Source organism: Phasianus colchicus, chromosome 15 (assembly GCF_987193195.1).
Source record: "Phasianus colchicus chromosome 15, bPhaCol1.hap1.1, whole genome shotgun sequence".
NCBI lineage: Eukaryota > Metazoa > Chordata > Aves > Galliformes > Phasianidae > Phasianus > Phasianus colchicus.
The window spans coordinates 10835311-10854602 of NC_143450.1; the positions used below are offsets into that span (position 1 = coordinate 10835311).

Genomic DNA, 19292 nt, shown 5'->3' on the forward strand with positions numbered 1-19292 from the left:
AAACCTCCAAACGAGCAAAATGTTACACACAAGTAGCCAAGGACTCCATCTTTCTCATCCTCTGCCACATCAGCCATCAGGGGGATGCAGGGGAAGGGCAGGAGTGAGAAAGGCAGGATGGTGAGCAGTCCAAAACCTCCTGCGCAGCAGGGAGCTGTGATGAGGAGTGTTCGGAGGAAAGCACCCTACCGCCAGCTCCTGGTGCTGGACTCAGATGAGACTTTCATTTCATGGCTTTCAGTTTTTTTCCACCTCCAAAGAGCAGTGAGCTCAGCGGGATATGCAGTTGGCTAAGCTGCAGGCATCACGGGTGGTGAACAGCAAGCGTTTGGGCAGCAGTGGCTGGCAGAGAGCAGCAGCTGCTAGAGTTGCAGCAGGGGGAAGCACTTCCCTGCAGCTGTCAGCAAGCCTTGGCTGCAGGGAAGGGAAAGCCCTTCCTGGATGCAGAGGAAGAAGCAGTTCTGGCCCTCTGAGCTCCCAGCCAGCTATCTCCAGGTAGTGCTTGCCTGGGCACCCCAATAGATGGGGGCTGCACCCACAATCAGGATCTTTGCAGTGGGTAATGTGGTGTGGAGATGCCAGCTCTCTCCACCCAGTCCAGCAGAGCTCAGCAGCCTACTGCTTGCTCTCTGCTAATGCACACACCAGTGTCAGTCACAGCTTCCATTTTGAGTGTTTTATATTGGATAGCTGCAGAGAAACTGTGGAAATGTCTGCACAGCGTGAACAGTGCTGCACCCCTGAACCTCTGTGTGCACCATATCTAAAATGTTGCTCACAGGAGTTCCAGCTGCTACCGCAAGTTCCTCTGCTCAAAACCTTACAGAGGTTTTATTTGTAGGAACAGCTGTTGTGCAAACAGAGGATGGGCCAGCGCTGGAGACCTGGTGCTGAGACCCCTGCATGTGCACAGCAGGCATGGGACATCTCCTTGTGGGACACTAACAGCAGTGCTTCTGAAAGGAGAGAGGATGTTAGAGGACAACCTCGAAGTGCCACCACCAGTGTGGGTCAGCACCCCATGGTATGGATCCTCTCGCAGGAGGGTATAAAGGCCTGGCCTCCCAGGGTGACAAGAGTTTTGGGATGATGTTTAGGCAACACTGTAGCTCTCAGCTGCTCTCAGCTCTCATCTGCGGGAGCTGAGGCTGCAAGTTCTCACATGAAACAGTGTTAGAAAGAAGCATTTTCTTTCAGAGCTGGGCTGCATGCTTACTTGCAGCACAAAGGTCTTGCCAGGCAAGCAAGGGCTCAGGCTGTTGCAGTCCACATAGACCATGATGGTGATGTTGTTCTTGTTGCCATTGCAGCATCCAGCACCCAGTGGTGGAATGTCAGCCATGGACCCCCTCTCTGGCTGATGGAGCTCCCGCTAACACAGGCTTGTGAGGCTGGTTAGGGAAGAGCAAAAATTAAGGTGTCCCCTGGTCCAAATCCTCTAGATAAGTACCGTTAGTTAACAAGTGCATTTCCCAAGTTTCAGCTTCCCTCTCCTAGCCCTAAGCCTCAGTTAAACTAGCGCATCTCGCTGACAAGGGTCCCTGTGCACAAACCCTCCTCGCACCCACAGCATCCTGAGCTCCAAACCAGCAGTGTCGGAGCTTACCCAGTACCCCAGCATATGGGTGTAGGTGTCAGCTATCCAGGACATCTTCTGTTCCCTGGTACTGACATCAGGGACCAGTACATAAGTCCTGGGCCCCGTGGAGGTGGAAAAATCTATCAATTCCTGCCTTTGCAGTTCAAATACTTTGCTCCAACCCATGGCATGTGTACAGCCAGATGGTTTCCATAGGCTGACCACGTTCTTGGGCACACTAAAGAGTGTGCATCCAAAACCTGGTGCTGCCCATACATCAGGATGCTCCCAGCTTCAATCAGGCAGTAGCATCTTTGGTTTTTTGCAGTCTTTGCCACGTCCTTTCTCAACTTTCAAGCAAACAAGAGAATGTAAAGATTTATTGCCTCGTGACTGGCACCTGCTGAGCTCTCCATCACATGTGATAGAGAAACATTCCTTCCTCCTATCACATGTGATAGAGAAACATTCATTCTCCTTGCAACTGTGAGTGCCAGCAGGAATCAAGGACAGTAGCCAGGCCAGACTCTGACCAACAGCACAGCCTGAGCCAGCTCTTGTGCTTGGTGCTGCACGAGGCCCTCCCTGCTGCAGATTCACAACCGAGGTAGAGAAAGCAGTGAAGTGACAGCAGAGCAGCAGATCAGTGACCAGATGCACTACTGCTGATAGGCAGTGCCTGAGCAGTGGTCCCTGTGTGCTGCCCAGCCAGGCAGCTGCTGTCTGCTCCTCTGCCTGCAAATCACGCACTTCTTACACAATGGGGACACAACCACTCACCTATAGGTCCCTTTTTGCTCACCTCTACAGTAAAATGTCTCACTGTTTTCTCCAGCTCACATTCCTTTTAGCGCAATAACACTAAAACACAGTTGTAACTATAGGCCCCAAGGTATAGAACCCTTCCCTGCCTGCTGCCTGCAGGGAGTTAATTCACAGCAGCTGAGAGCCCTTGCTGTATCAACAAAGAGATGTGTGATCTCCTGGTCCCTCTGCCCCCTCCCCTCCCAGCCCCTCTCTGATTTGCACCTTCCCCCAGCACAGCAGGCGGCACAGGAGCATCTCTTTCAGCATGTGTCTGCCCGCATGCACCGAACCATAAATCAGAGTTCGCCACCCCGCTCCCCCACCCCGAGCTGCTTTTCACAGTGGCTGGGTGAGCGCTACTCACCACAAACGTCTTCTCCCCGCCTGTCAGAGTGCATCACAGTGACACACAGAGAGGAAGGGCTGTGCAAATGGAGCATGAGTTATGGGCCGTCAGCAGGGGAAGGAGGGGGTGAACTCAGGGAGCGTTTCCTGGGATCAGGCCTCGCATCCATGGCACCCCCAAAAGGAACATCTGGAGGAGACCTGATGAGGCGGATCTGCGCGGATCCCCCTGCCGCACACAGCTCCCCCCTAATGCTGTGTGACCTGCGCGGAGCAGATCCGAAGCCGGGGCAGGATGTGGGCCCTGAGCCTGTCACAGCCAGCAGCAGCAGAGCCGAATCCATGACAACACGGAGCCTGCATGTGAGAAGCTCAATGCCTGCCGCTCCCTGCTGAACGCCAGCGTCCCGCAGCCCCGTGCTGTGTTCTGCAGCCAGCCTTGCCCTCGCACATCTGTGCCCAAAGGAACATCCTGCACTCCTAGGGCTCTTCTGATTTTCAAAGCCCCTAACAAGCTTTTCTGACTCACTGTACCACAACCCCATCCCATGCCCAATTCACCACGAGCTTTGCATTCCTCTTGTACTTCTCTGCTACGGCACATTTGTATGTCATTAATGCAGCCAGGGCTTTTACTTCACCGACACCGATTGAACTGCTGAAACGAACCCCTGGGAAAAGAGAGAGAAGAAAGGCAGAGCGCCTGCCATCCTGCCACAAACGGCACAGAGGAGATGGAGGAGAGGCTTTGAATCTTCTGAAGCGGCAGCATCTCGTCACAATAGGTGATCAGAAATCATTCAGCTGGGTTTGTTCCTCCAGACAGCGATTTCCTAACAGGCAGCCATCCTGCAGGCACGGGGCTGCTGTGGGGAGCTCTGATAGCACAGCCCAGCACCTGCTGAGGGATGGGGCTGAGCCCCCTCGGGCTCTGAGCAGCCATACTGCTGCAGGACAGGGTTAGATGTGATCCGCCGCCCTCAGGGAGCATGGGGTGCTTGGGTCAGAGGGATGTAGGGAAGGCCACATGCTGACAGCTGCAGGGGGCTGAGGGGGAAAGCAGCAAAACCAGCGCTGGTTTTGCCCTAGCCCCTCCATTGCCTCAACATGGCAGCTGCGCCTGCCGAGGATTGTGTCGGAGCAAGCAGCTCTCTGATTGGCTGAGCCGTGGCAGGGTGGCCACCAGAGGGCGCTGTGTGAAGTGGCTGCGAGGCTTTCCTGATTGGTTGCAGCTGGGAAAAGGAGGCGGGGTCTATGGTGGGAGGAGGGGTGTGGAGTGGTGGGGGCGTGGTGGGTGGAGCCAATCAGGGTGGGGCACCTTGGGGGTGAGGTCAGGAGCGGGGGCTGCAGAGTCAGGTGTCTGGGGCAGCACATGGGCAGGGAGCCATGCAGGGACGCACTACCAGAGCTCCTGCTGGCCCCGTGCAGGCACCTGCCGCTCTCTGGCCGTGCTCCGGGTCCTGCCTGTGAGCCCCGGGGTCCGGCACCGAGGGCATCTCCAACAGTTCAGGCGCAGACCAGGTGGTGTGGGCACGCTGTTACATTCACGTGTCGCTGCCCGTGTGCGTGGGAGGCAGGGCTGCGTCGCACAGGGAGGGGGCTGCCATGCTACCTGCGCCCGCAGCCCCCTCCCCGCGGGGAGGATGCGCTTTTCAGGCAGCTGCCTGGCTTCCTTGCGAGCCGGGAGCGCGGGAGTGTGTTGCCAAGGCAATGGGGACCATCTTACTCATCCTCCTCGCTATTGTTATCCTGCCAGCCCGGAGGTGCCCGGGTGGGGAGAGGAGGAGGAGGAGGCAGCTGGCTGGGGAGGAAGGCTGGCTGCAGGGAGGGGAGAAGATGCGTGTCCCCTCGTATCACCATCATGGGGGTAGGAGATGCTGATGGGTGAGGGGAGAGCAGAGTGCAGGGAAAGGGCAGGTAGGGTGTGAGCCAGCAGTCCTACTGCAAAGTCCTGGGCAGGGGAATAGAGGGATGGGGAGAGACGTGGTCCCCTCCACTGCCAGGACCTGAGTCTACCCATGGTGTCTCTTGTCACTCTGTGCCCTTCTTGACTCCCTAATCCCCTGTGTGGCAGCGTGAGGTGTAAACTCCAGCTACATGGGATGTAAAGCCATAGCTGAACCAGGCAGGATGCACCTCACCCTGCTGCAAGGGGGGAAAATGGGACAGTGAGCACAGAGCTGGGACCAGCACAGGGCACGGGGCAGAGCCCGGTGGTATGACAGCTCCTGGCCATGCAAACATCTGGCAGCTGTGAGCGCTGCTTTTGCATCGCGTGTGACAAGCGGTTGCGGTGCAACATCCAGCACGAGGTGCTGCATGCCTGGGGGTCCGGGAGCGGGGTCTGTGCTCTGCAGCACCGCTCGCCCACGTGTGTCACTGCTCACACGTGTGCCACCCTGGCTTGGCGGGGTGCCTGGCGATGGTGTGGGGGTGCCCCGGGGTTGCAAGGCTGCGTTCTTTATTTTGATATTCTTCCTCCCTATTTTTAGCATTCGGGGTTTTGTTCCAGCCTCGCTGTTTACTGGAAGGAGCATTTCCACCGCCAACCTCCCCTGTCTCCAGGCAACCAGGTGTGCCAGCTCCCACCGCGCTGGCGCCGACACCACACCGCCCTATAGATCTATAGGGCTGAGGAGGGGGGGGTTAATGTTAACTTCAAGGCAGAGAAACCCTATCTCAGGGTTAACATTAACCCTCCTGGCCCCAGACTCACAGCCCCATCTGCTGCAGGGACCTGTTGCACCACCAAAGCACTCCAAAGCAGTCCCGGTGGCACCCATGGGTGCTGGGCTGGATAGGAGGTGACCAGACTGGCACATGGCTGCGGGGTGCACCATGATGGATGCTCCTCCCTGACCCTCCACTGCCGTGGAGGGTCCACCGAGCTGGACTCATGCTGACTGGGGCTTCACACGAGGTGACGGTGCCCTCTGCCAGCCCACTGCACGGCAACATGTGGGGGGCTCACCGCGTGTCCCCGTGCGTGGGGCAGTGCCATCTGCCAGCACGACATCCCAGCGGCAGAGAGGTGCTGGCCTTGCAGGATTGTTGGGGGGCAGGCGGGGCCTCGTAGGGGGGGCTGTGAGCCCGAGGCGATGCTCGCGGGCCGCCTTCCCCCCCGCAGCGCGAGCGGGAGTGCGTGGGAAGGAGTTAGACAAAGCCTGAGCCCGGGAGCAGAGGCAGCGCTGCCGGGAGGGAGACGGGGACGTTCTCCCTTCCCCATCCTCCCCCCGAGCGAGGGCTGAGGAGAAGAGCCCTCCTTGTTCCCGTCCGCGGCGGCAGAAGAGACCCGCACGTCCCCGACCCTCGGGCTGGCAGCCGCGGGTTGCAGCGGGCAGCGGGACAGCGCCGGTGGCTCCGCGGTGATGCCAGGCGGGGAACTGGACATCTCCGTCACCAGGTAGGAAGGGTACGGGCTCCGTGTCGCTGTCACCCCCACCCAAGGGCCGGCACCACAGGCCACGTGCCCCCCCCAGGTGTAGCATGTCCCGGGGCCGCTGGGTGGCTGCGCGGGACAAGAGCCGTTCCCGCACCCGGGGGCTGTGTCGGGGTTCTAGCGGGGAGAGGATCTCACGATCGGGAGATGGGGAGGGGGGTGAAGTCCCAGGGCGGTGGGGTCCCCGGGCTGGGAACAGCGCCGGGGGGATGATGCCAGATCGCCCCCCCTCCCCAGACAACGGGCTCCCAACACCGGAGCGGGCGGTGCCGGTGCGGGGCGCGGACCGGGGGTGCCGCTGCGGGGGGAGCGGCCTGGGGCACGGTACCGCCCCCGCCGCCGCCGCCGCCCCACGCATGCTCCGCCACCGCCACCGCGCCGGAGCGGAGCGGAGCGGGACGGGACCGCGCCGGAGCCGCCGCCGCCGCAGGTAACCGCGGCCCCGGGGCGCGCACGTGGCGGGGCTCCCTCGCTCCTTCCCGGAGCCCCGGGGCGGTATCACCGGGACGGGAGCGGCCGCCGCCTCCCACCCTTCGGGGCTGCGGCGAGGGCGGCTTTGTTCGCGGCTCGGCCGGGGCGTGCCCACGCGTGTCCACGAGTGTGTGTGCCCGGAGCCATGTGCCGGCGGCTGCGTGCCCGCGCCTGCAGGCGGGAGTGCGTGTGTGCCTGCGGGTGGGTACACGCGTGTTCGTGTCTCTTCGCGTGCACACGCGTGTGCCCCGGGCAGGATGCCCGGGTTCGGCCCCGCGGGGAGGTGTTACGGGTAGGACTGGGGAGCTCCGTAGGGAGAAAGGCTCGGAGGGCTGGGAATCGTTTGGTGGGCAGGAGCCGTTTGACATCGGCTTCTGCCCCTCGTGCCACGTGGCCTCGTGCGGGTGTGGGTGCGGGTATCTGTGCAGGGCAAGTGTGCACGGTGCCCAGCTGGCACACCCTACCCTGCCTGGCAGAGCCCCCAGTGTGCTGCGCAGCCCTGCTTGCTGCTGCCTGCAGGCCAATGAGTGCCCTGGGCTGGGTACCTGAGTGCATGGCTCTGATGGGAGCTCTGTGTTGAGCATCTGCGAGGCTCTCACTGGGCACTACAGGTTGCCCTCCAACTGTTCTCTCTGCAGGGTCTCCAGGCCACAGCCCCGTGGCCCCAGCAGCCAGAGCAGCCGCTGAATCCCACACGTGGCTCAGTCACACCAAGGAACAGCTGTTTTTGAGGTAGGTGCTGACACTGTCCTTCCCTTCCCAGGGTGGGCACTGTGCTGGGGCACTCTGGGAACAGCCAGACCTGTTGTGAACTGTGGCGTGGCAAGAAGTAGTTGATGACTGACAATGCCCAGCTCACTGCCCTATCGCCTCTCTTGCAGGACTAGCATGGGAGAAGCCTTCCCTGGGCATGGGCAGCACTAGGGAGCCCGAGGCCCTGCAGCTGCTGAGCCGAGAGGCTGAGGACGCCTGTGAGCCCGGTACCAGCTCCTCGGGCTGCCCGCCAGGGGGTGAGCGCTTGCCCAGCTCTGGCTGCACCGCGGATGGCCATGCCATGAGGACCTGCTGCGTGGCCAAGCCCGAGGCCCTGGGCACTGTGGAGAAGGTGCCAGTGCCAACAGGACTGGGGAGCTGCGGGGCAGCCGGTGGCACCGCCCCTGCCTGCGGTCCTATGGAGCCAGGGGGCACCCAGAAGGAGAAGGCCACCCCTGTGCCTTCCCTGCCTGAGCCCTGCCTCAAGGCACCCAGCAAGGATGCGGGTAGCGCGCTGGCTCCAGCCAAGCGTGTGGCATTCCTGGAGCCATCGGTGGGAGCTGAGCTGCCCTCCCCGATGCCGAGCCAGGAGCAGCCCCAGGGAGGCACAGGGGGCACCGAGACCCCCGAGCAGCTCCAGGGAGTTGGGGAGCAGGGCAGAGCTGACAGGAGCACCGAGAGCACCCAGCAGCCCCGGACTGCCAAGCTGCTCTGCGGGTCCTACTCATTCGAGGTGACACCCCCACAGGACGCCGGCATGCAGGACACGGGGACACAAGTGGACAGCCGTGCATCACTGGTGTCGGTGGCACTGAGCCCCATGAGCCCCCCGGGTGGAGCTGCCGCCTTCACCTTTCCCAAGAGAGAGCTGGGCTCTGCCCCACGCCTGGAGCCCTCCAAGAAGGATGCGGAGATGCAGGTGTCCATGCCTGTGGAGACGCGCTCGGTGGCCACCGGGCCCATGACGCCAGTGGCCAAGTCCCCGCAGGCCTCGTACCCCGAGGTGCACGTGAAAGGGGTGGTGGAGGAGGCTCCAGAGCCCATCCGGGAGGTGAGCTGGGACGAGAAGGGGATGACGTGGGAGGTGTACGGGGCCTCCATGGAGGTGGAGGTGCTGGGCATGGCCATCCAGAAGCACCTGGAGAAGCAGATCGAGGAGCACGGGCGGCAGGCGGTGGCCACCCCACAGAGCACCCGCGCCAGCTCCGTCAAAGGGGCTCCCTGCAAAGGCGAGCCCAAGAGGCAGCCCAGCGTCTTCCGGGCTCTGCTGCAAAACGTCCGGCGGCCGCGGTGCTGCTCTCGTGCCGGCCCCGCCATGGAGTGAGCTACTGCCCACCCCAGTGGGACGGAGGGGACACGGGGAAGTGTCCCTGCCCTGCGTCCCGAGACGCCCGCTGCCGGCGTGCAGCGCTCTAGGCGGGTGGTGATGGAGTGCTGCAGGTAGGGATGGGGCGTCTCATCTGCTGGGGTCCCCCCCAGCCCTGGGACACGAGATGGGTGCCATCTCCCTGTGCAAGGGGCAAGGGCCTGGCCGTGGCTTAGAGCTGGGCTCATGGGCAGCAGCAGTGACAACAGCCCCTGGATGCCCACCCCATCCTGTTCTTGCCACATCGATATCGTGTCCCACTGCTGTGCCCAGCAGAAGGGCTGTGGGGCTGGAGCACGTCTGCTCGGGGCCATCAGCTGCTTGTCCCCATCATTGCAGCTGGAGGCATTTGGGGAGGTTGTCCCCGTGGTCCCCAGCCCTCCCTGGCTGCAGTTGAAGCACGGGAAACGTCCTTGTCCCAGTGGTGGGGAAGGAGCCGCATCGCTTCCCAACCATGCTGCTGTGAGCAGCACCCAGAGCCCCCAGCCTGTCCCTTTGTGGGTCCCCCAGCCTTGCTCGCTGCTCCCCCTGGGGCCGCGCCAGCTGCAAAGTGCTGCCACTTTTTACCGCTGGGATTTTGCAAGGGTGGGAGGGAGGGGGGGGGCTTTTCTTGAAATGTGTTTGCATTTTTGGAGCTTTTTAAGAGACACTTTCAGCCATCAGCCACCTCCTCCCCAGCAGCCTGCGGGGCTGCAGCTCTTTCAAAACACTGTCCCTATATCCCTGCCTTGTGGGGTGGCACCAAGAGCAAAGTCAGTGTGCTGGGGGGCTGAGCACCCCTCTGCCAGCAGCACCTCGGTGTCAGTGCCAAACTGTCGGGCCCCACATCTTGCCTCCCACTCCCTCCCCCCCCCAACATGACTGAGTGCACGGGAGTGGCCCCACAGAGCCCCAGGAGCATCTGAGCTGCAGGAGGCTGCAAAAAAATGGGGTGCTGGAGATCCTCTGGCCTGCCAGTCCACTCCGGCACTATGGCTTCATCCCCAACTTTCTTTGTTTTCCTCTTTGTTTTTTTGGGAGTGGGGGGAGGAAGGGGGTGGGAGAACTACACTTGTCAGTTTGGGTGTTGGGTAATAAAACATTGCAGAAAGCTCTGTGCAGTGCTGCCAGCAGCTCTTGATGGGGATGTGTGGGGTGACAGACAGCAGGGTGGTACAGAGCCACCCTGACCTCAACCCACCCCTTCCTTCCAGGAGAGGGGACCCTCTGGGGCCACCACCGAGGGGTGGCCATGGGACACTGTCACTACATGAGATGGGTTTATTGCTGGGATTGAACACGACATTGCCAGAGCAGGTGCCTGAGTCCCGCTCCGGCCCCTCTGTGCTCCACATGCTGCTCACAGGTCGGTGGTGTTGAAGGCAGTGTTGATGTAGGCCATTTTGGAGGGCTCCTTCATGTTCAGGGCGGCCGCCAGCACCTCGTCCTCAGTGGAGTCTGTGGGATGTGGGCTCCCTCTCTGGGAGAGAGCACAGTCAGAAGGGTGGGGACAGGGACACCCCATCCATCCCCAGAGCAGGGATGGGGAGAAAGGGATGTGAGGGTCTGGCAGTCCTTGCGCCACAGCAGAATGGGGCTGGGCGGAGGTGAGCAGGATGCCCTGTTTCCTACCTTGGCCTTGAAGTTGTCCTCCTTGGGTGAGTCCACCTTGTTTTCATCCAGGGAATTGATGCTGCGGAAAGGATAGGGTTTAAGAGGTGGTGGCAGCATGGGGAGACAGGCAAGGCCTTTGGCCTTTGGAGCTGCCTGTAGAGCTCACCTGGCCAGCGAGCTCGTTTCTTCATGGAAGCCCAGGTCATGGGATGGGTCCAGCGAGAGATTCAGCATGGGGTTGGCCCTGGCCAAAGGTGTGTGGCAGTGAGTGACGGGCCCCGTGGGGTCAGCCGTGTGGGAGCAACATGGGGACAGGCACAGGGAGCCCGTGCTCACCTCTCAGCATTGTACTTGTTGGTGCCAGGGATGCCCGCTCCCTGCACCACAGCTGGGCTCAGTGTTGTGGCTGCCTTGAGAGCCTTCATCGCGCTCAGCTTCCTCTTGTAGCTGCGGGGATGGTGATGGTGAGTGGGGATGTGGGGACAAGGAGTTTGTGGGGACGTGGGGTGGGTGCATGGTACCTCCTGATGGTCAGCACCAAGGCCAGGATCATAATGAGGATGAAGAGGACCAGGAATGCTGCCAGCCCCGCGATGACGCCGATCATCTCCTTCTCCTTGCTGGGCTCTGTCACCTCACCGGGGCCCTAGCACACAGTGGGGCTGTGGGCAATGTGTAGGCACGGGGACCCCCAAGGAACCACATGGGGCTGGTGCCTTGTCCCTGCACCCCTTGCCCACCCCCACTCACGATGATGACCAGGCCCAGGTTCATCAGGTTGGCCAGGACTGGTGGGTCGCTATGGATGAGCCTGCCAAGGGAAGAGAAACAGGATGAGTAATGGGGTGGGCAGCAGTGCTGGCACACAGCTCCCTCCGCAGCACACACAGGGTCAGCTGGTTGACGTCCAGCGCTGTGCCATTGCTGTAGACGAAGTACGCCTCCATCACCGACTTGGCTTTCACCCTGCGGAGACAGAAGGAGGGGGTGAGCGGGCTGTGGGGCACGGTGCCCCCCCCATGGCTGATGCCATTGCCAAACCCCTGCTCACTGAGTGGCACGGCTGTCGTCGTAGCTCCGGATGGCTGACACATAGACCCCTGCCTTAGTGGCGCTGGTCAGGGCCCTGCAATGGGGTTATGGGTAAGGTGTGTGTATGGGGAGCAGCAGGACCTGCAGCCCCAGCCCCTGCCAGGCCCCCATACATTCTGATGCTTTCCAAATTGCTCTGCACTTCATCCACTGTTGTCGTAAATTGGAGGTGAATGCGATAGCTCTGGTCCACTGTGAAGATCTGTGTGGGGACAGCAGAGTGAGAGGGGCTCAGGAGGGCATGGGGCATCCCAAGGGGATGAGGTGACACTCACATTGAGAGTGGTCTGTGTCGCATGCTGCGGTGCTGCACTGTCCCGAGCCTCCACAGTCACCTGGTATTGCCCCTTCAGTGAGCTGTCTAGGTTGCTGGCCACCCTGAGGGGATGGGGACATCAGCATTCCATGGGGCTGGGTCTTCTGAGAGCCCCATCCTCCCAGCACGCTCAGGCCCCTTTGATGGGGACCAAGGAGCTGGGCATGCCCTCCCTCCATCCCTTCCCTGTGCCCCTGCCACGCAGCAGAAGAGCTGAGCTGAGCTCAGCCCACACCTCGCAACCCCCAGCTCAGCCTGGCCCCATGACATTACTGAATGCTCCCGGTGTAGTTGTCCTGGTCAGCTGAGGTCACCACCTTGAAGAGATTATCAAAGGGCCGCTTGGCCCCATCTTCCTGCACGAGCACCACGCTGATGATGGAGAAAACAATAGTTCCTCCCAGCCCTGAGTCGGCATCCGTGGCCTGCAGGGACCAAGTGTGTCAGCAGCACAGGTGGGCATGGATGGGTGAGCCCAGCACCCAGAAGTGTGCACAGCTCCTCACCTTCACAGTAGCCACTTGCAAGTCCACAGGAGAGATTTCAGGGACAATGACTGTGGGAACAGAGAGTGCAGTTGGGGTGCTTTGCAGCTAAGTATGCTGCAGACCCCATGCCCTGCATGCCTCATGGCTCAATAGCACAGGTGCGGCCCTAAGCGTGGGGCTGCTCTTTGTGGGGAGCAGCGGGTTGTCCCAGCCCAGACACCACCTCTGCTTCCTGGGCAGCTGGGCAGAGCCACGCAGCAAAGAGCAGATCATGGATGCTGTATCCTAAGCCCTTTTGCTCACCAAAGGTACCGGAGACAGGGAAGAAGATCGGCGCATTGTCATTAATGTCTGTGATCCAGATCTCCAGGGTTTCTGTCAAAGCCACAAACACAGAGCACTGGTCAGTCCTGCTCTGCTTCCTCTGGGAGCCACAATCCCCCAGAAGGCCCAGATCCCTGAGCAGAGACCAAAGAACTGGGGACACCTTCCTGCCAACCCAAAGGGACCAAAGAGCTGGAGGCAGCCTCCATCCATCCCAAAGAGGCGCTCCTCTGGGGAAGCAGCAGCTCCAGGTCCCATCTTCCTCCCTGCCCTGCTCATGGTGGACACAGGGTGCGGGCTCTGCCTGTACCGTTCTTGCTGTAGCGGTCGCCTTTCTGGGTGTAGAGGTCTTCAACCCGTATGGTCAGCCGGACCTCATCACACAGCTCATAGTCAATGTCCAAGCTGTCGGCCAGCAGTGAGCCATTGGGCAGCAGCACAAACCAGTCCCAGCACACCTCCCCAGCATTGCTGCCACCCTTAAAGCAGGCAACCGACAGCTCCTCGAAGACCAGTGAGTGGTTGGTGTCTGGGTCAAAGGCAACCACGGTGTGGACCAGACCCAGCTGCGTGCCGTTCTCACTCACGCTCACACTCTTCTGCGAGGACGACGGGATGGTGGGCGGCTCATCATTGACATCGAGGATGTTGACCAGCACCGAGACATTGGCGATCTTCCCCGCATTGTCTGCAGCCGTGTTCTCCGCCAGCACCACCAAGGAGAAGAACTTATCCTGCATGGTGTCGTAGTCCACAGTTACGTCAGGGTCCAGGGAGAGCCGCCCGCTGTAGTTGCCTGGTCCCAGGCGAGTTGAGCTGATCAAGAAGTTGCTGGAGCCGGTGCTCCTCTCCAGCTGGAAGGAGATGCGGGAGTTGATCTCTGTCCGGTCAGCGTCTGTGGCCATGACGTCCCCCACAAAGGCCCCTGCAGGTGAGGCAGACACTCAGTGTCCATCTGTCTGACCCCAAGCACTGTTTGTCCCACGGCCTGACCACCCTCCTCATACCGTCAGAGCTTTCAAAGATGGAGAACTCATAGGACTGTTGGAGGAACACGGGCATGTTGTCATTCACATCCTGCAGGAGATGATAGCCCATGAGTGTAACCATACTAGAGGTCTGGCATGGAGCAAGGAACAGGAGCACAGACACCTGCTCCCTGCTCCAACTGTGGCACATGGGGACACAGTGCCACCTCTGCATCCGATCTGGCTGTGCCCAGTGCTCACCGCCACAGTGATGGTGACGTTCACCATCGTGCTGAGCTGTGGCACCCCGTGGTCGTACACCTCCACTGTCACCACCAGCTGCCCCTCCTCACTGTCCACAGCCTCACGGTCCAGTGGCTCAATGCTGTGCATCTCTCCAGTGATCTGGTTGATGGTGAAGTTGTTGCTGTACAGCCCTGGTACAATTTTGAAGCCCAGCTCACTGTTGGGAGTGCCTTCCTCGTCATTGTCAATGGCCTGGAAAGAGAGCACCAGGGAAATGGAATGAGGTTGTTTGCAGCCCAGGACAAACCCTGACTCCTCTGCTTGTGGTGCTCACCCTGATCTGTGTGCTGACGTTCTGCCCCTCTTCCACGTAGATGAAGTAGGAGCCGATGATGATGGGCTCGTTGTCATTCTCATCCAGCACGGTGATCTCCAGCATTGTGGTGCTCGTCATGTTACCCCCGTCCTTGGCTTGCAGGTTGGCGGAGTACATAGAGCGCATCTCCCGGTCCAGGAAAGACCCATTCCTCACCAGCACCGCCCCAGTCGTGGCATTCACCATGAAGATTTGCTGGCTGCAGCACACACAGATCCATCACTGGGGCTCCAGCCCAGGGCAGGAGGCACCCACAACCCCCAGCAGCTGTGCCCCACATACATGTACTCCTGGAGCAGCTGGTAGGTAATCTGGCCACCAGCACCACTATCCGGATCATAAGCCTAGAAGAGAGCAGGAAACACCAGGAAAATATGCTTCAGTGGTGAATGTAGGCACTGGGTGTGGGTACCGAGCACCCCAAAAGGTGGCCCCATGGGTCACACTGGTGTGACTGCCCTGGGGACATGAGCTGTGTCCTGCCCTGACCGTGATGTTGGTGGCAATGATGGTGCCATCGGGGCTGTTCTCCATCACGCTCAGGCTGTAGGTGCTCTGCGGGAACTCAGGGAAGTGGTCATTGGTATCGATGAGGTCGATGGTCACAGTGGCTGTGGAGCAGCAGTCTGTGGGGTTCCCTGTGTCATTAGCAATGAGCTGTGGGGTGAAGCGACAGTGTCTTGTATAGATCCCCAACAAGAGAGAGCTGTTATATCCGACCCAGCTCTTCTGAACCAAACAAGTTGTTGTGGCAAAGTCATGCTCTTGTCCTTGCAAGTGAAGGGTTGTGTCCCCAAGCATGCAGGGAGGAAAGACCCACCTGCACCACCATGACATGGGTTATCTCATAATCCACAGCTGACGGGTCCTGCACGAGGATCTGTACCTCCCCCGTGCCCACAATTCTCGTGGGGGAGACAGTGAAGGCACTGGCACTCGCACCCTGCAGGTAGAGCTCAAAAGTGCCATTGATGCCCTGTTGGGAGATGGACATGAGATGGACATGGGGTGAGGGTGGTGGAGCAGCAGGAAAGCAGCACAGCTCCAGGGATGGGCTCCCACCTTGTCTGGGTCGCGTGCAACGATGTCGAGGTTGGACACGGGCACTTTGGAGGGGGAATGCTCGACGATGCTCCCTGTGAAGTTGCTTTGGGTGTAGATGAAGTCGCAGGTGGAGAGGGAGCACTGGTAGAACTGAGGCTTGTTGTCATTGACATCAGTCACCAACACTGTCACCAGTGTGCTGGCCTGGGCCACGTTGCCATAGATGTCCAGGTTGCTCTCACGCGCCTGTGTGGGCAGAGGAGTGGCTCAGGCCACGTGAGGTGAGGAAAAGAACGGGGGTCTCATGCTGTCCCACTCACCGTGACCTCCAGCAGCACCTCCTCGCTCAGCAGCTGCTCACGGTCCAGCATCTGGCTGACGGTGATGGTGCCCGTCGTGTCGTTGATGGCGAAGGGGACACTGGCATCTAGGGACAGCAGGGACCAGGTTCAGTCATGGGCAGGGCTGCTGTCAGCTGGAGCCCAGGCACAATCCCCCGGGTGCCCACCCTACTCTGTGCCCCCCTCACTCACTGGTGAAGCTGTAGGAGATCTTATCGTTCACCCCTGTGTCTCTGTCCATGGCGGTGACGGTCAGCACTGTGGTGCCCTGTGGGGACACAGCCATCAGGGCACAGCCCAGGGACACCTCCAGCCCCAGGGCAGCGGGTTGGGCTGCTCACCACCGGGCAGCCCTCGGGCACGGAGCCGGAGTAGGGCTCATTGAGGAACCGTGGGTTCAAGTTGGGCACATCGATGACGGTGATGGACAGGTAGGTGGTGCTGCTCTGGATGACCGTCTCGTTGCGCAGCAGCCCTCCACCGTCCTAAGGCACAGCACCTGTTAGTCCCCCATCGCCCTTCCCTGCCACTCCACACCCACTGCCCCCACCTGGGCAAGATGTCCCCTACCTGGGCGAGGATCTTCAGCTGTAAGAAGGTGTTAATGGTGTAGTCTAGTGAGCTGTTCAGCACCACGCTTCCATTGGGCAGGATGTAGAAGAGCTCGTGGTTCTTTGTGGTGTCTGGGATCACCTGGGCAAGGGACACTGCCACATGTCACCAGACCTGGCCCATGTGGAGCCACCACCACACAGAGCTGCGGTACTTACCTCCTGGATGCTGTAGCTGACTTTGGCAGCAGTCCCAGTGTCAGAGTCATCAGCAAACACGGTGTAGATGATGCTGCCCACTGTCGTGTTCTGGGCTCACAGAGAGGCAGTGGTGACATTGCATGGGGCAGCAGGGTTAGGGTGCTGAGCCTGACCCCTCCCAACCCCATCTGGTGCTCAGATGGGCACTCTACTAAGTGTCTTAGCCCCACTCCCTGTCTGTACCCTGAGCCAGCCTTGCCCTGGGCTGAGCAGCTCCGTGGGCACTCCCTGGTGAGGGCAGAGTCCCAGTGCACGCCGGCCTCACTGGCACTGATGTGTCTGCCAGGAATACCATCACTGCACACCGTAACCACACACCCAGGCGGTGTCACAGCATGCTGTCACCACACATTATTGCTGCCTGTTGTCACCAGGCACACCCATGCTATGGGAACCACCTGCCCACGGGGCTGCCAGGTCCCAGGAAGGTACCTCAAGGACAGAAGTTTCATAGGGCAGGTTCCGGAAGACTGGTGCGTTGTCGTTACGGTCCTCCACGATGATGGTTAGGCGCCTGGTGACCTATGGGGAGAGCTTGGATGAGGGACAAGGAGCCAGCCAGCACTGCCCCCTGGACAAAGCCCCACTGAGCATCACAGTCAGCCCCACTGAGACCTCGCTGAGATCCCACTGCAATGCCCATTCTCACACTCACCTCTTCATTGATCCCGTCAGACACTGTGACGAGGATGGTGAGCCTGGCCTGGGACTGGGAAGATAAAGCAGAGCTCAGTCAGGGCACGCAGAGCTCAGCCTCAGTCTGAGGGCTCTGCCATCCATCCCCAAGGTCCCATCAGTCAGTCCCTGCCCTCACCTCACGGTCCAGCAGGTTCTTCAGTGTCACTTCACCTGTCTGTGCATTAACATCAAAGTAGAAGGAATCTGCCCCAGAGATGCTGTAGGTGATTTTGTCCCCATCTAAGTCATAGGCTGTTAGCTGGAAAGCAAACTCGCCTGGAGACAAGGGGACAAGGGCAGAGTCAGCCCCGGGCTCTCTTCCCAGCCCCAGCAGCCTCCCCACAGCTGCCTCTCACCTATCTGCAGGTCCTCAGCCACGTACACAATGGTCATGTTGAAGATGGGAGCTGTGTTGCCTGAAGCTGCAGGGAAAGCATGAGCTGAGTGTAGGGAATCCCCATTCCTCACCCCACATCTCCCACTCCTCACCCTCCTCTGTCATGCCATCCCCACCGCCCAGCCCACAGTGCCACTTCTGGGGGTCATGGGTGCCCCCGGGGAAATGGGATGGAGTTGAAAGCATCTCTGATGCTTCCTGGCAACCCAGGCCTGCACTGAGCAAAGTCCTCACCTGCTGCGAGGAGGAAGGGGAGCAGCAGCAGCGGGTGCCATGCCATCCTGCACGGAGCCTGCGGAACACAGAAGAGAAACTGGTGCATGTCCCGAGCCTCCATACTGTGCCCACTGGGAGAGCCTGGGATGGGACTGTGCTGCCCAGGGGAATAGGTCCCATGGGGACACAGTGAGGAGACAGAGTTGGTCTCTAGGTTCTGGTGACCTCAGGAGTATCTGGGGACCCTAAGACCTGCTCCTGACCATGACTGGAGGCTGCATCCAGATCACCCCAAGCCCCACATAGAAGCCCCATAGTGAGCTGTGACACCCCACAGCATCCCCCTCTCTTGTATCACAGCCAATAGGCAGCCTGTCAGCTCACCCCCTCCAACAGACATTCCCCCACCCCAAGCCCAGACTGCGGTACCCAAGGGGGGACTGGGGCTGTGCTGGGATCCCTTACCTGCAGCCACCTCGCCGGGATGCTGCCGGCAGCTACACCGTGCTTGCACCTTGGCAGCGCCGCAGACCTTTGACTCCTGAAGTAAACAAGTTCGTCAATGATTAACTGCAATTAATGTGTGAGAAATTGCTTTCTCCATTCTCCTCCCTGTTTCTCACCATCCAGCTCTGGCCCAGCCCAGTGACTGCTCCCCAACTCCAACCCCCTGTGCTGGGGACCATCCCCATGGCTCAGTCACCACAAACCACACCCTGAGGACTCTGCCTGTGGGGCTGCGGGGGGACCCCAAACCCGAGGGTCTGGGGAGAGGCTGCCTGGCATCCCCTGGGCTGGGAGCAGTGAGGTCTCACCAGGACACAGGTGGGCACCGACCCAGTGGAGCTGCTGCTGGCCCCTGCGCATCCCCTGCTGTGAGGTTCCCTCCCTGGGGGGGGCAGAGAGCTCAGCTCTGCCTCCCTGACCTACTTCGGCCCGCTGGGGACAAGGGTGGATTGTGTGGCTCCGCTCATGCAGAAGAGGGCTGAGATGTGAGTGTGGGGGGGCACAGACACAGCCTGTCCTGGCTCTGCAGGACCTCCTGCCTGGCCCTCTTCACCCCTATGCACCAGGGAGGATCTGAGGGGTCTGGGTGCCTGCACAGCTCTGCAAGCCCCAGGCCACCCAGCCTGCTCCAAGGCCCTGCTCCACTTCATGCCAAGGGCGAGGACTTAGGTGAAACTCTCGAGGGCCGGTCCAGGATAGCCCCTAATGCTGGAGAGTTGCTCTGCCCTCGGATCCTCCAAAGTCCCTCAGAGCTGGTGCAGGACATCCCGCTGCAAAACCTCCTGGACTGCCCTGCAACACCCCCAATCCTTTCAAGGGTTGGCCTGGGGTGTCCCCAGCGCCTCCATCCCCATTCCTATCCAGATCCCCATCCTATCCCCAACTCCATCCCTGTCCCTGAAACTGTCACCGTCCCCATCCCGGAATCCACCCCCATTCCCGTTTCCATCTCCATCCCTCTCTGCATCCCAATCTCCATTCCAATCCCCATCTCTCTCCCCGTTCCCGATCCCATGGCTATTCCCATCTCCATCCCTACCCACATTCACACCCCCGCCTCTCTCCCCCCCCCATCCCCATCCCCATCCCCATCCCCATCCCCATCCCCATCCCCATCCCCATCCCCATCCCCTT

At 60.4% G+C, this 19292-nt stretch overlaps 2 protein-coding genes across 5 annotated transcripts; one reads left to right on the forward strand and one right to left on the reverse strand.

Moving 5' to 3' along the window:
* Positions 1-5178: 5178 nt before the first annotated feature.
* Positions 5179-9920, forward strand: GPRIN1 (G protein regulated inducer of neurite outgrowth 1). Of its 2 annotated transcripts, none has more exons than XM_090150816.1 (3): positions 5179-6134; positions 7280-7373; positions 7523-9920. In XM_090150816.1, the coding sequence occupies exon 3, from the start codon at positions 7552-7554 to the stop codon at positions 8716-8718; it is 1167 nt and encodes a 388-aa protein (XP_090006942.1). In that variant the 5' UTR covers positions 5179-6134; positions 7280-7373; positions 7523-7551; the 3' UTR covers positions 8719-9920. The 2 variants fall into 2 exon arrangements, with proteins under 2 accessions (XP_090006942.1, XP_090006943.1); XM_090150817.1 differs by lacking the exon at positions 5179-6134 and adding an exon at positions 6519-6600.
* Positions 9921-10008: 88 nt separating this feature from the next.
* On the reverse strand, positions 10009-19208 carry CDHR2 (cadherin related family member 2). 3 transcript variants are annotated; one of them, XM_090150814.1, is made up of 33 exons: positions 18467-19208; positions 18117-18192; positions 17670-17727; positions 17395-17460; positions 17175-17314; positions 17016-17069; positions 16793-16882; positions 16319-16408; positions 16119-16241; positions 15890-16033; positions 15741-15816; positions 15528-15634; positions 15226-15453; positions 14984-15139; positions 14653-14820; positions 14446-14507; positions 14122-14362; positions 13803-14039; positions 13581-13650; positions 12884-13498; positions 12553-12624; positions 12268-12317; positions 12035-12186; positions 11721-11823; positions 11559-11647; positions 11405-11479; positions 11242-11319; positions 11104-11164; positions 10875-10999; positions 10690-10800; positions 10520-10597; positions 10372-10432; positions 10009-10219 (listed from the first exon to the last, which is right to left on the reverse strand). In XM_090150814.1, the coding sequence occupies exons 3-33, from the start codon at positions 17713-17715 to the stop codon at positions 10100-10102; spliced, it is 3888 nt and encodes a 1295-aa protein (XP_090006940.1). In that variant the 5' UTR covers positions 17716-17727; positions 18117-18192; positions 18467-19208; the 3' UTR covers positions 10009-10099. The 3 variants fall into 3 exon arrangements, 2 of the variants coding, with proteins under 2 accessions (XP_090006940.1, XP_090006941.1); XM_090150815.1 differs by lacking the exon at positions 18467-19208 and adding an exon at positions 18275-18460; XR_016471328.1 differs by lacking the exons at positions 10009-10219; positions 10372-10432; positions 10520-10597 and having other exon boundaries at positions 10875-11015; positions 11094-11164; positions 18117-19208.
* Between the last annotated feature and the right edge of the window lie 84 nt (positions 19209-19292).